Here is a 12,764-nt window from a genome sequence, read left to right on the forward strand (position 1 = left end):
CTGCATTGTCTTGGCTGTGTGCTTAGGGTCGTTGGAAGGTGAACCTTCGCCCCCCAGTCTGAGGTCCTGAGCGGTCTGGAGCAGGTTTTCATCAAGGATCTCTCAGGTTTCCCTTGATCCTGACTCCCAGTCCCTGCTGCTGAACAACATCCCAACAGCATGATGCTGCCATGCTTCACCGTAGGGATGGTGCCAGGTGTCCTCCAGACGTGACACTTGGTATTCAGGCCAGAGTGTTCAATCTTGGTTTCATCAGACCAGACAATATTGTTTCTCATAGTCAGAGTCCTTTAGGTGCTTTTTGGCAAACTCCAAGCGGGCTGTCATGTGCCTTTTACTGAGTGGCTGCCGTCTTGCCACTCTAACGTAAAGGCCTGATTGGTGGAGTGCTGCAGAGATGGTTGTCCTTCTGGAAGGTTCTCCCATTTCCACAGAGGAACTCTGGAGCTCTGTCAGAGTGACCATCGGGTAATTGATCATCTCCCTGACCAAGGCCCTTCTCCCACGATTGCTCAATATGGCCGGGCGGCCAGCTCTAGGAAGAGTCTTGAATGATGGAGGCCGCTGTGTTCTTGGGGACCTTCAATGCGGCAGACATTTTTTGGTACCCTTCCCTAGATCTGTGCCTCAACACAATCCTGTCTCTGAGCTCTACAGACAATTCCTTCGACCTCATGGCTTGATATTTGCTATGATGTGCACAGTGGAAACATCACGGATGATCAATGGAAACAGGATGCATATGAGCTCAATTTAGAGTTTCATAGCAAATGGTCTGAATACTTTGGTAAATATTTTGAATAAATATGTGCCTATGTCATTATGGGGTACTGTGTGTTGCTGGATGAAATTAACATTTTAGAATAAGGCTGTAACATAACAAAATGTGGAAAAAGTTTAGGGGTCTGAATACTTTCCGAATGCACTGTAGTGTATGTTTGCAGACAGCGCATGTACACCATTTTACATTTTAGTCATTTAGCAGATGCTCTTATCCAGAGCAACTTACAGAAGCAATTAGGATTAAATGCCTATGACTTGGCTTGTTTGTATGTATTGCGGTGTATCATTAATCCAACAATGTGTGAGTATGTATGCTGTGTACACATAGTTGCTCCCTAAATGTGCGTGTGAAACAAGTCAAATGTTTGTGCGTGTGTAGGACTGTAACCAAAAGTGTTTCACCTGCTTGTGAGTGCCAGGCCTCCTCTTTATAGTGTTGGTGTCAGTGTCTACCTCAAACACCATGCGAGGCTGGGACTCGCTCTAACAGTGACCCAGCCGGAGATGGAAGAGAGAGACAGAAAAGAAACACATACAGAAAGAGGGGAATCAGAAGGGAAAGAAGTGGAGGGGTTAAGCCAGGACAGGTGTAGGCCGGTTACAATGTGCCAGGAAGACGAAGGGACCTATTTGCTGCGCCCCATGGGCTCTCCATACAACATTTGTGAACTATATAGGGAACAGGGTGCCATTTGGGATATGACCATTGTCTCTTGAACAGGTGAATGCAAGAAGGGGACAGGCAAGGAATCCAATAGCAGCGGGTCATCTAATAACTATACTAACAGCATTTTCACACTTTCGTGCCGACCCAAACCATACCGTGCGGTTATTTACATTTCCTTAAGTGAGCCGTGGGACATGGTTAGCTCGCCATGTCCCGCCCAAACCAGGCATTAAATAAGCTGTGTGTAACAAAGCAGGCTGATCCTTGGGTTAGACCATACTGTGCTCAGAGAAAAGTGAGCCAGAGGAGTACAGTTTGGGTCAGAGGAACATTTGTGTGAAAAATGTATAATAGCCAGAGTTGTGTTCATTAGGCACTTGACAGATATCGAAAATGAGCGTTTCATCTTAGTCCCACTTGGCAGTTGTGCGTTATGAAAACGTTACAGTTAGATATTCTACACGTGTCTTGAACTCTATTGGGAGGGATGAAACACCATTCTTCCATGAGAAATTCCATAATTTGGTGTTTTGTTGATGTCTCAGGCACCGCTCCAGAATCTACCATATGTGTTCAATTGGGTTGAGATCTGGTGACTGAGACACACACACACACTTTAAACCCCATATGCTCATTTGAGACCCCTCTTTCAAAGTCACTGAGATCTCTTCTTCTAGACATGGTAGCCAAAATAATGGTTAACTGGGCATTTTTATACATGACCCTAAGCATGATGGGATGTTAATTGCTTAATTAACTCAGGAACCAGAACTGTGTGGAAGCACCTGCTTTCAATATACTTTGAATCCCTCATTTACTCAAGTGCTACCTTTATTTTGTCAGTTACCTGTAAGTCTATAGATTGTGTGTAGCTATATAACCATCCACACTATAAATCAGACGAGAGTGTCAATCCAACCCTGGAAGACTAGTTGGAGAAGGAGGGAGAGGACTATGAAAGGTTATTGGGTGTTGACGGGTGGGTAGAGGACAGAAAGAGAGCAGGTAACACCCCATGTGCGAGCGACCGGGAATTGAAGGGGGGGGGGGGGTTTGCCAATTATAAACATTTTTTTATTTAGAGTACAGATTATTGTATGGAATGATATACAAATGTTTGAGAACGATTACTTGAAAAATAACATTGTATTGAGTAAATGTATTCATTGGTTTCTTTGCACTTTAATAAGAGATGTACATGCAATGAATCGAAGGTTATTTGTCAATGTAAAATCTAAATTGACCACTGTTTTAAAATCAGTGGAGCAGGAGTGAAGGGAAGAAGAGAATGGGTGCACAGCCCCGGGGCCTTACCATGAAGAGGGCCGAGTCGTCCGTGTGGGTAGAACGCCTGGAGGGGTACGTGTTCTGGCAGGGAGGAGTGGAAGAGAGGGAATGAGGACAGAACATACAGGGAAGACAGGAGGTGAAGATGGAGAGGAGGGGGAGATAGCTAGGATATATAGCCAGGGCTCCAGACTAACAATTTTTAGTTGGTGGCACCAGCCCAATAATGTGGGCCGCGTCACACAATGGAATATATTTGAGTCAGCAACTTATAAAGTCATTCACAATGCTTTATTAAATAAGTGACCGTGCTAACAACTTTTCAGCCGAATCTCAGAGTTCTAAAACCGGAGCAAAGCACTTGGGTTACGCAGAAACAGTGCCAGTAGTAGATGGCTCACTCCAGTCGGATGAGAGAAAGGAAGCTAAATATATTTAGCTATGGAAGGTTTTTCCAAATGACTGAAGTCATCTGTGGAAACTGTTGGTCTTGACACTTGCATGCAATAAGCACAATTATAAACTGTGTGGTTCGAGTCCTGAATGCTGATTGGCTGACAGCGTGGTATATCAGACCGTATACCACAGGTATGACAAAACATTTATTTGCACTGTTCTAATTACATTGGTAACCAGTTTATACTAGCAATAAGGCACCTTGGGGGTTTGTGATATATGGCCAATATACCATGGCTAAGGGCTGCGTCCAGGCACTCCGCTTGACGTCATGCCTAAGAACAGCCCTTAGCCGTGGTATATTGGCCATATTCCACACCTCCTTGTGCCTTATTGCTTAAGGGATCGGACCCTTTTAAAACTTTTTTTTAGCCTAAAATGACAAAAAAATAATTAAAGATGAGTTCTCAAAAAAAATGTTTTTCCATCATCTTTAAAATACAAGAAAAAGGCCATTCTATGACTTAGGACCCTAGGCACAATTTAGATTTTGGCCACTAGATGGCAGCAGTGTATGTCCAAAGTTTTAGACTGATCCAATGAACCATTGCATTACTTTTCAAAATGTATTAAGTCTGCCCAAATGTGCCTAAATGGTTTATTGACACATTTTCAAGTTCATAATTGTGCACTCTCCTCAAAAAAAATAGCATGGCATTATTTCACACACACACGGTGTGTGCTTAATTTCCATTATTAGTGGGCTCTTACAGATAGCATCATTGAGTGACAATGGACAGGGACTATGCGAGCATCTTGCTAATAGTGTGTCATTGTGACCACCCCACGCACGCCATCTTCATGCTTTTGTGACCCTTGATATTTGAGATTTAACCCAATTGTCTATGCAATTAAATGTGAGTCAAAAGAAAAGAGAAATACAAATATTTTCTGAGTTTTTTGGGGGCGAAGGACACAGTCTACCGGTGTCCTAGCTAGCTACTGGTGTCACCCTCGCCTCCCGCCTACTGTGTACCCAAGTACTCCAAGCTACCTATCTAATTAGCTTTGATTCTGTCTGCCGAACACCTGCCCTCACCGTAGTAACATAACTGTGGGAAAGCAGTGCTCGACAGGCAGGGGGGGGGGGGGTGGCGAGTACACTGTCTACCGGTGTGCGAGCTAGCTAGCTATCCCACCTGCTGTGTACCGGAGTCCTAGTTAGATAGCTAACTAGCACCTAGTGCTTTTTGCTAAGACCTGCTGAACACCTTGCCCTCGGAACTGTGGGAAAACGGTGTTCGACAAGCCGGGGCGAAGGACACTGTCAATCTAGGTTTCACCAGACCAGAGAATTGCGTTTCTAATGGTCAGAGTCCTTTGGATGCCTTTTTGGTACATTCCAAGTGGGCTGTCATGTGCCTTTTACTGAAGAGTGGCTTCCATCTGGCCACTACCACAAAGGCCTGATTGGTAGAGTGCAGCAGAGACGGTTGTCCTTATGGAAGGTTCTCCCATCTCTACAGAGGAACTCGAGAGCTCTGTCAGAGTGACCATCGGGTTCTTGGTCACCCTCCTGACCAAGGCCCTTCTCCCCCGATTGCTCAGTTTGGCCAGGCGGAAGAGTCTTGGTGGTTCCAAACTTCTTCCATTTAAGAATGATGGAGTCCACTGTGTTCTTGGGGACCTTCAAAGCTGCAGAAATGTTTTGGTACTCTTGCCCAGATCTGTGCCTTGACACAATCCTGTCTCGGAGCTCTACAGACAATTCCATCGACCTCATGGCTTGTTTTTTTGCTCTGACATTCACTGTCAACTGTGGGACCTTATATTAGACAGGTGTGTGCCTTTCCAAATCATGTCCAATCAATGCAAAGAGGATGCCCCCGAGTTCAATTTCGAGTCTCATAGCAAAAGGTCTGAATATTTACATAAATATTTAAATTTTTAATCAATGTGCAAAAATGTCTAAAAACCTATTCTCACTTTGTCATTATGGGGTATTGTGTGTAGATTGATGAGGGGAAAAAAGTATTTAATCTATTTTAGAATAAGACTAATATAACAAAATGTGGTAATAGTCAAGGGGTCTGAATACTTTCCCAGTGCACTGTATATGCATATTAGAGCTTATGATTACACGTCGGCCTATATATGAGCCCAAGCCCCTAACAAAAATCCTGAATTAAAATGATTGTGCCATTATACAAAATATAGCCTACCTGACATGAGTGAAATGAACCGGCGGAAAAGTGGCAAGCTTTTTTTTGTGACTTTCTCAAATCATTAATAGCCTATTGTCACATCATGCAGCCCATATATATTTTGACTTCTAAGGCATTCTATGGTTTATATCATTCACAACTAAAGTTGCCAAATAACTATAAATCTAGTGTATGGGACCTGTTTCAAATGATCACTTTTAAGCTCAACATAACCATAGCATCCTATGACGGTGCCACATTGAAAGTGACTGAGCTCTTCAGAAAGGCCATTCTACTGACAATATTTGTCTATGGAGATTGCATGGCTATGTGCTCCATTTCACACAAATGTCAGCAACGGGTGTGGCAGAAATAGCCAAATCCACTTATTTGAAGGGGTGTCCAATGGATTTATTGTGGTGGTGTATATTGAATTGATTTATTAGACTTTTTTTAAATGTAGATGTTCCAAAAGGTGCGCATCAGCGTCTTGTTTGGATACCTGGAAACTTTAAACGTGTTGATGTGAATTAACAGCAAATTACCGTGAGACAGGCAGCTTTTGCATGACAACCAGCTGATAGGATTTTATGATCGCCACCGCCCTAGATGCGGTGCAAATCACATTATTGTGGGAGCACCTCCTCTTAGAGTGTGAATTAGGCTGTTTGAGAAGGTTTGAATCCTAAGCAACCTGCATACACATTGTTTGAAGTATAATAGACCAACATAGCTGCTGTGTGCATGGGTGTAGCGCATGTGAATTTACTTTCATTTTCCGCTTAAGACCAATGCCTACATCTATCTCACTTATAATTAAAAATGAAGTTGTATTATAGGCCTAATTCAACTGGGGATTATTCACCACGAGGAAGTGGAAACACATAAGCTTGGTCGCCAACTCTACAAATAACACCTACTGCTTATAGCCATGTATTAATATAACAGTAAAAGTTCCCCAGAAAACTCCCCCAATGAGGAGTAGTGCACTTGTGATGGCCGATGTGCAACTTCACGTGCTCTGTATTTCAAAGCCATATCAGATATCGTGATTGTAAAACAGTGTGCTTTGAGCGCAATAATAAAAATTACACCTACAGAAATCTGAGACCCTCCTCTCATTAATTACAACTAGATGTTTCCAAAGTTGTTTGTCCGCGCAATTGCATTTTGAAATGTTATACAATCACAAGGGGCCCACACGAGGGGGTAGAGCGAGTGTGAAGCTCGCTCATTACAGCAACCGGCAACAACAAAACAGGCAGGCACAGCAGCAGGGCAGATATTTTTATTATGAATCATGAGGATAATGCACTTTGCTATTTAACAAGTTCATGGTTTTATCCACCCCAAAAATAGGACGTTTTGATTGAGGTAACCAGCTAGAATGTGCAGCTCGAACCAGTGCGACCAATAAAAAAATGAAACTGGCACAGCGAAGTTAAAGGGTCGCAAAATGTGACTGAATGGTGGTAGTCTGAAGCCCAGCATTTAGCACAGATGTTTTAGAGTAGGGACAAAAAGACAACACATTGCTGGGGTCGTAGATATTTTGTCTTCACCCTGAAGAATCAGTGATGATATAACTAGAGAGGGGAGGGAGGGTGAAGGAAGGCACTTGACCACAATAGGAGCAAAAGAGAAGGATGATGCGTGTGTGGGGTGAGGTGGAGGGTTAATGGAGGACAATTGAAAGGGAGATGAGATAGAATGCATGGGAGGAATGGACACAGGGAGGAATGGACACTGGACATGACTCTGAAAGACTATGCGTGGTCATGTTTACAGAGAGCCCCTGTGAAATTGTATTAAATCCTAGTTATACCTTGAACCTTTCGTGCCAAAACACATTAACTCACCATGGAGAACCCTTCAGAGATGGAAAACAAAGCCGAAGAGGAAAGAGAGGGAGGGAGAGAAGAGAACAGTGTGCGGACTCACCTCGTTCTCTGTGGGACTCAGCTTGGTAGGGCTTTGAGATGCTTTGTGCTGTAGAAACCGAGAAGAGTCTCAGTAACACAGAACTCTCCAAAAGTCGAAATGTTTTTTTTAAAGCTCACTACTCAAGCTACTTGGATTTGAGATCGGTAAATGAAGCGCTAGAGAATGTAACTTTCATTTGAGGCCATTCATATTTATCTTTTACATTTTAAAACATGAAGACTGCTATAGATACATACACAGCATGTGTCAGCACTTTCTATGATCAAGTCCAAACTAACTCACTGCACACAGAGATAGAAGAGCAAGACATAAATCAATAAGAAAACTGAATAGTAGTCAGAGGAACCTTGACGTAGGTCATGACAGCATCCCGCTGCACTGAGCGTGACTTCTGCCTCTCCTCCTCGTACCGCAGGGCGGCCAACTGGGCCATCCTCCGCACGCGCTCCACGCCCCCACCCGGTGCCCCGCTCGGACCCGCACCAACCCCAGCCCCCGACCCTCTCTGAACACAGGGAGAGAGAGGAAGAGGGAGGAAACAAAACAAAGAGAGGAGTGAAAGGTAGGAAGATAGCAGAGGGAAACAGAAAGACGGAGAGGAGGCGGCATGAGGAAGAGAGGAGAGGAGTTGAAAAGAGGCGGTGTCGACATTTAGACTCAATAAATCACGTTTTAAAACATGAAAGTAGTAATTGACGTAGTAATAATGAGTACTGGAAGCTGTACACAGCATTTAGACACACTTGGGTTACCTGATTATGAGAGGCAGAAGAGTCTGGATCATGGGCAGTCCTGAGGGAGGGGGTGGGTGGGAGACAGATGGGGGAAGGGGGTTAGATGTGTGATCTAACTCAACACAGATTATACATCTTTATTTAGACTGGAGATTTTATGGTCTGTTGGGGACAGTAATTTCTTGAGTCCAAAAACATTTGTGAAAAACTGAACAGAGACACGACAACACAGACTGAGAATCTGCCAAAGAGCTGGACTCGTGTTTGTGCGAGTTATACATCAGTAAATGTCCCCCATAAAACTCACCCAATGAGTAGTAGTGCACTTGTGATGGCCAATGTGCAATTTCATGTGCTCTGTATTTCAAAGCCATATCAGATATCGTGATTGTAAGACAGTGTGCTTTGAGCGCAATAATACAAATTACACCTACAGAAATCTGAGACCCTCTTCTCATTAATGGGCAATGTTCCCTCAAAACATTTTCGGCACTGACTGAGCAAATTTCAGGTCTGCTGAGCGCAAACTTGAACTTGTGAAAATTCTGTGCAACTTCCAGTGTGCATTTACTGTGAACACTGAAGGTGTACCCACTTTTAAGTTACAGTTTTAACACTGGCCATGCACAGCTCCGTTTTCCTATTTTGTTGCATTACAACATGTAATTTAAATGGAATTTTACTTGGATTTCATGTAAATGGACATACACAAAATAGTCCAAATTGGTGAAGTGGAATGAAAAAAATCATTTGTTTCAAAAAATTATAAAAAATAAAAAACAGAAAAGTGGTGTGTACATATGTATTCACCCCCTTTCCTATGAAACCTCTAAATAAGATCTGGTGCAACTAATTACCTTCAGAAGTCACATAATTAGTTAAATAAAGTCCACCTGTGAGCAATCTAAGTGTCACATGCATCTGTCACGTGATCTCAGTATATATACAGCCGTGGCCAAAAGTTGAGAATGACACAAATTTTCATTTTCACAAAGTCTGCTGCCTCAGTTTGTATGATGGCAATTTGCATGTACTCCAGAATGTTATGAAGAGTGATCAGATGAATTGCAATTAATTGAAAAGTCCCTCTGCCATGCAAATGAACTGAATCCTCAAAAACATTTCCATTTCAGCCCTGCCACAAAAGGACCAGCTGACATCATGTCAGTGATTCTCTCGTTAACACAGGTGTGAGTGTTGATGAGGACAAGGCTGGAGATCACTCTGTCATGCTGATTGAGTTCGAATAACAGACTGGAAGCTTCAAAAGGAGGGTGGGTGCTTGGAATCATTGTTCTTCCTCTGTCAATCATGATTACCTGCAAGGAAACACGTGACGTCATCATTGCTTTGCACAAAAAGGGCTTCACAGACAAGGATATTGCTGCCAGTAAGATTGCACCTAAATCAAACATTTATCATCAAGAACTTCAAGGAGAGCGGTTAAATTGTTGTGAAGAAGGCTTCACGGCGCCCAAGAAAGTCCAGCAAGCGCCAGGACCGTCTCCTAAAGTTGATTTAGCTGCAGGATCGGGGCACCACCAGTACAGAGCTTGCTCAGGAATGGAAGCAGGCAGGTGTGAGTGCATCTGCACACACAGTGAGGCAAAGACTTTTGGAAGATGGCCTGGAGTCAAGAAGGGCAGCAAAGAAGCCACTTCTCTGCAGGAAAAACATCAGGGACAGACTGATATTCCGCACAAGGTACAGGGATAGGACTGCTGAGGACTGGGGTAAAGTCATTTTCTCTGATGAATCCCCTTTCCGATTGTTTAGGGCATCCGGAAAAAAAGCTTGTCCGGAGAAGACAAGTTGAGCGCTACCATCAGTCCTGTGTCATGCCAACAGTGAAGCATCCTGAGACCATTCATGTGTGGGGTTGCTTCTCAGCCAAAGAGTGGGCTCACTCACAACTTTGCCTAAGAGCACAGCCATGAATAAAGAATGGTACCAACACATCCTCCGAGAGCAACTTCTCCCAACCATCCAGGAACAGTTTGGTGATGAACAATGCCTTTTCCAACATGATGGAGCATCTTGCCATAAGGCAAAAGTGATAACCAAGTGGCTTGGGGAACAAAACATTGATATTTTGGGTCCATGGCCAGGAAACTCCCCAGACCTTAATCCCATTGAGAACTTGTGGTCAATCCTCAAGAGGTGGGTGGACAAACAAAAACCCACAAATTCTGACAAACTCCAAGCATTGATTATGCAAGAACGACCTGCCATCAGTCATAACACTGCAAATATTGACTCTTTGCATCATCCTCATGTAATTGTCAATAAAAGCCTTTGGCACTTATGAAATGCTTGTAATTATACTTCAGTATTCCATAGTAACACCTGACAAAAATATCTAAAGACACTGCAAACTTTGTGGAAATTCATATTTGTGTCATTCTCAAAACGTTTGGCCACAACTGTACACCTGTCCTGAAAGGCAGGTCTGCAACACCACAAAGCAAGGAGCACCACCAAACAAGCAGCACCATGAAGACCAAGGAGCTCTCCAAACATGTCAGGGACAAAGTTGTGGAGAAGTACAGATCAGGGTTGGGTTATAAAAAAACAGAGCACCATTAAATCCATTATTAAAAAATAGAAAGAATATGGCAGCACAACAAACCTGCCAAGAGGGCCGCCCACCAAAACTCACAGACCAGGCAAGGAGGGAATAAATCAGAGGCAAACAAGGAGACCAATGATAACCTTGAAGGAGCAGCAAAGCTCCACAGCGGAGATTGGAGTATCTGTCCATAGGACCACTTTAAGACATATACTCCACAGAGCTGGGCTTTATGGAAGGGTGACCAGAAAAAAGCCATTGCTTAAAGAAAAAAATAAGCAAACACGTTTGTTGTTTGCCAAAAGGCATGTGGGAGACTCCCCAAACAAATGGAAGAAGGTACTCTGGTTAGATGAGACTAAAATGTAGCTTTTTGGCCATCAAGAAAAACACTATATCTGGCGCAAACCCAACACCTCTCATCACCTCGAGAACTACATCCCCACAGTGAAGCATGGTTGTGGCAGCATCATGCTGTGGGTATGTTTTTACACCAGCAGGGACTGGGAAACTAGTCAGAATTGAAGGAATGGTGGATGGAGCTAAATACAGGGAAATTCTTGAGGGAAACCGGTTTCAGTCTTCCACAGATGAGAGACTGGGACGGAGGTTCACCTTCCAGCAGGACAATGACCCTAAGCATGCTGATAAAGCAACACTCGAGTGGTTTAAGGGGAAACATTTAAATGTCTTGGAATGGTCTAGTCAAAGCCCAGACCTCAATCCAATTGAGTATCTGTGGTATGACTTGAACGATTGCTGTTACAAGCGGAACCCATCCAACTTGAAGGAGCTGGAGCAGTTTTGCCATGAAAAATGGGCAAAGATCCCAGTGGCTAGATGTGTCAAGTTTATAGAGACATATCCCAAGAGACTTGCAGCTGAAATTGCTGCAAAAGGTGGCTCTACAAAGTATTGACTTTGGGGGTGTGAATAGTTACGCATGTGTTATTTCTTGTTTGTTTCACAATTTAAAAATATTTTGCATCTTCAAAGTGGTAGGCATGTTGTGTAAATCAAATGATACAATCCCCCAAAAATCTATTTTAATGACAGGTTATAAGCTAACAAAATGTCTTGCATGGTTTATTCTGTTTCGGTACGTTGCGTTGAAAGTGTAATATTGCGTTGAATCGATCACAACTACCACAGTAAAGGGAAACGTTGATAGTGTTAACAGGGAAAACTCTAGAACAGTGGTCACCAACCTTTTCTGAGTCAAGATCACAGAGTCAAAATGCAAGCAGAAATCCACCGCTCACATTTTTTTTTGCGTGACTTAAAAAGCGTAAGCCTACGCAACATTAACCAATTAAAAACAGTTCTGTAGCAATGAGGTTTGTACAGTAAACTAAATGGCCCAATACATTATCACTGCATATTATCTTTGCTTGAATTGCCCTGGCAATGAATGCATTCCTGTTCGGGGTAAAAAAATATATATATATTTCAAAATTTAAGGTAGGCGAAATGATCACACCAGTGATAGATCCGTTGTTGTTTTACTTGTGAAGCCCAAGTGAGTGAGCATACATTTAAATAATAATTAGCTTTTTATTTTACTGTGCTGATGGTGCCTGCATCTGATGGTCAGTCTCAGTGGAGGGAGAGAGCAGCAGACTGAGGGGTCAGTCTCTCAACATCCCTCCACTCTCCCTTTCCTCCACTGACACAGACCAAAAAGGGACACCGTCTTCCAGCTGGCAGCGAAACTCTACTCGCAACCACATTATTTCTGCCTCGTGCACAAATTCATGTTATTCTTCCTATGAACAGAGAAAGTGAAATATTCCTCGATATTATAAAAGACCCAACGCAAGCCTATAGTTACACTTTCCTACTCCATTACTGCTGCTGTTCTGGTTGTAGATCTGAGTGGAAATAGGAAGAATGTGCATTTTATGGCTTATAAAAGTGTTGAATACAAAGTGTTGACAGTGCTGAAAAAGAACAAACATTAACACACTCATAAAACAGCAGCTCTTTGCTGCATTCGTTGAGTCTCTCTCTAGTCATGGTTTTAAACGTTTTGAAATCTCACAGTATCAACTTTACTGTAGCTTTCGTTCATGCTTTACTGCAGACACGGTCATCTGAGCCATCCGATTGGCCAGCGGTAGGACTATAGTGCACTTGACTTGCTCTCCGGGCCCACCGGGAAGGCAGAGATTGTAATGTCA

At 43.1% G+C, this 12,764-nt stretch overlaps 1 protein-coding gene across 6 annotated transcripts in view; it reads right to left on the reverse strand.

Annotated features, from left to right (window-relative positions):
- The window catches only part of LOC139393304 (DISP complex protein LRCH3-like), an 81,596-nt gene that overhangs the window by 18,562 nt on the left and 50,270 nt on the right, over positions 1-12,764 (reverse strand). For 3 of the 6 annotated variants that reach the window (XM_071141831.1, XM_071141832.1, XM_071141833.1), the window contains exons 11-14: positions 8,034-8,073; positions 7,628-7,786; positions 7,279-7,326; positions 2,765-2,818 (exon numbers count right to left, since the gene is read on the reverse strand). In XM_071141831.1, coding sequence (XP_070997932.1) covers positions 2,765-2,818; positions 7,279-7,326; positions 7,628-7,786; positions 8,034-8,073 — 301 coding nt within the window. Of the gene's footprint in view, positions 1-1,185; positions 1,267-2,764; positions 2,819-7,278; positions 7,327-7,627; positions 7,787-8,033; positions 8,074-12,764 lie in introns of all 6 variants that reach the window. The other 3 variants (XM_071141835.1, XM_071141834.1, XM_071141830.1) reach the window with 2 other exon arrangements.

This window comes from Oncorhynchus clarkii, chromosome 33 (genome assembly GCF_045791955.1).
Source record: "Oncorhynchus clarkii lewisi isolate Uvic-CL-2024 chromosome 33, UVic_Ocla_1.0, whole genome shotgun sequence".
In the NCBI taxonomy this organism is placed as follows: domain Eukaryota; kingdom Metazoa; phylum Chordata; class Actinopteri; order Salmoniformes; family Salmonidae; genus Oncorhynchus; species Oncorhynchus clarkii.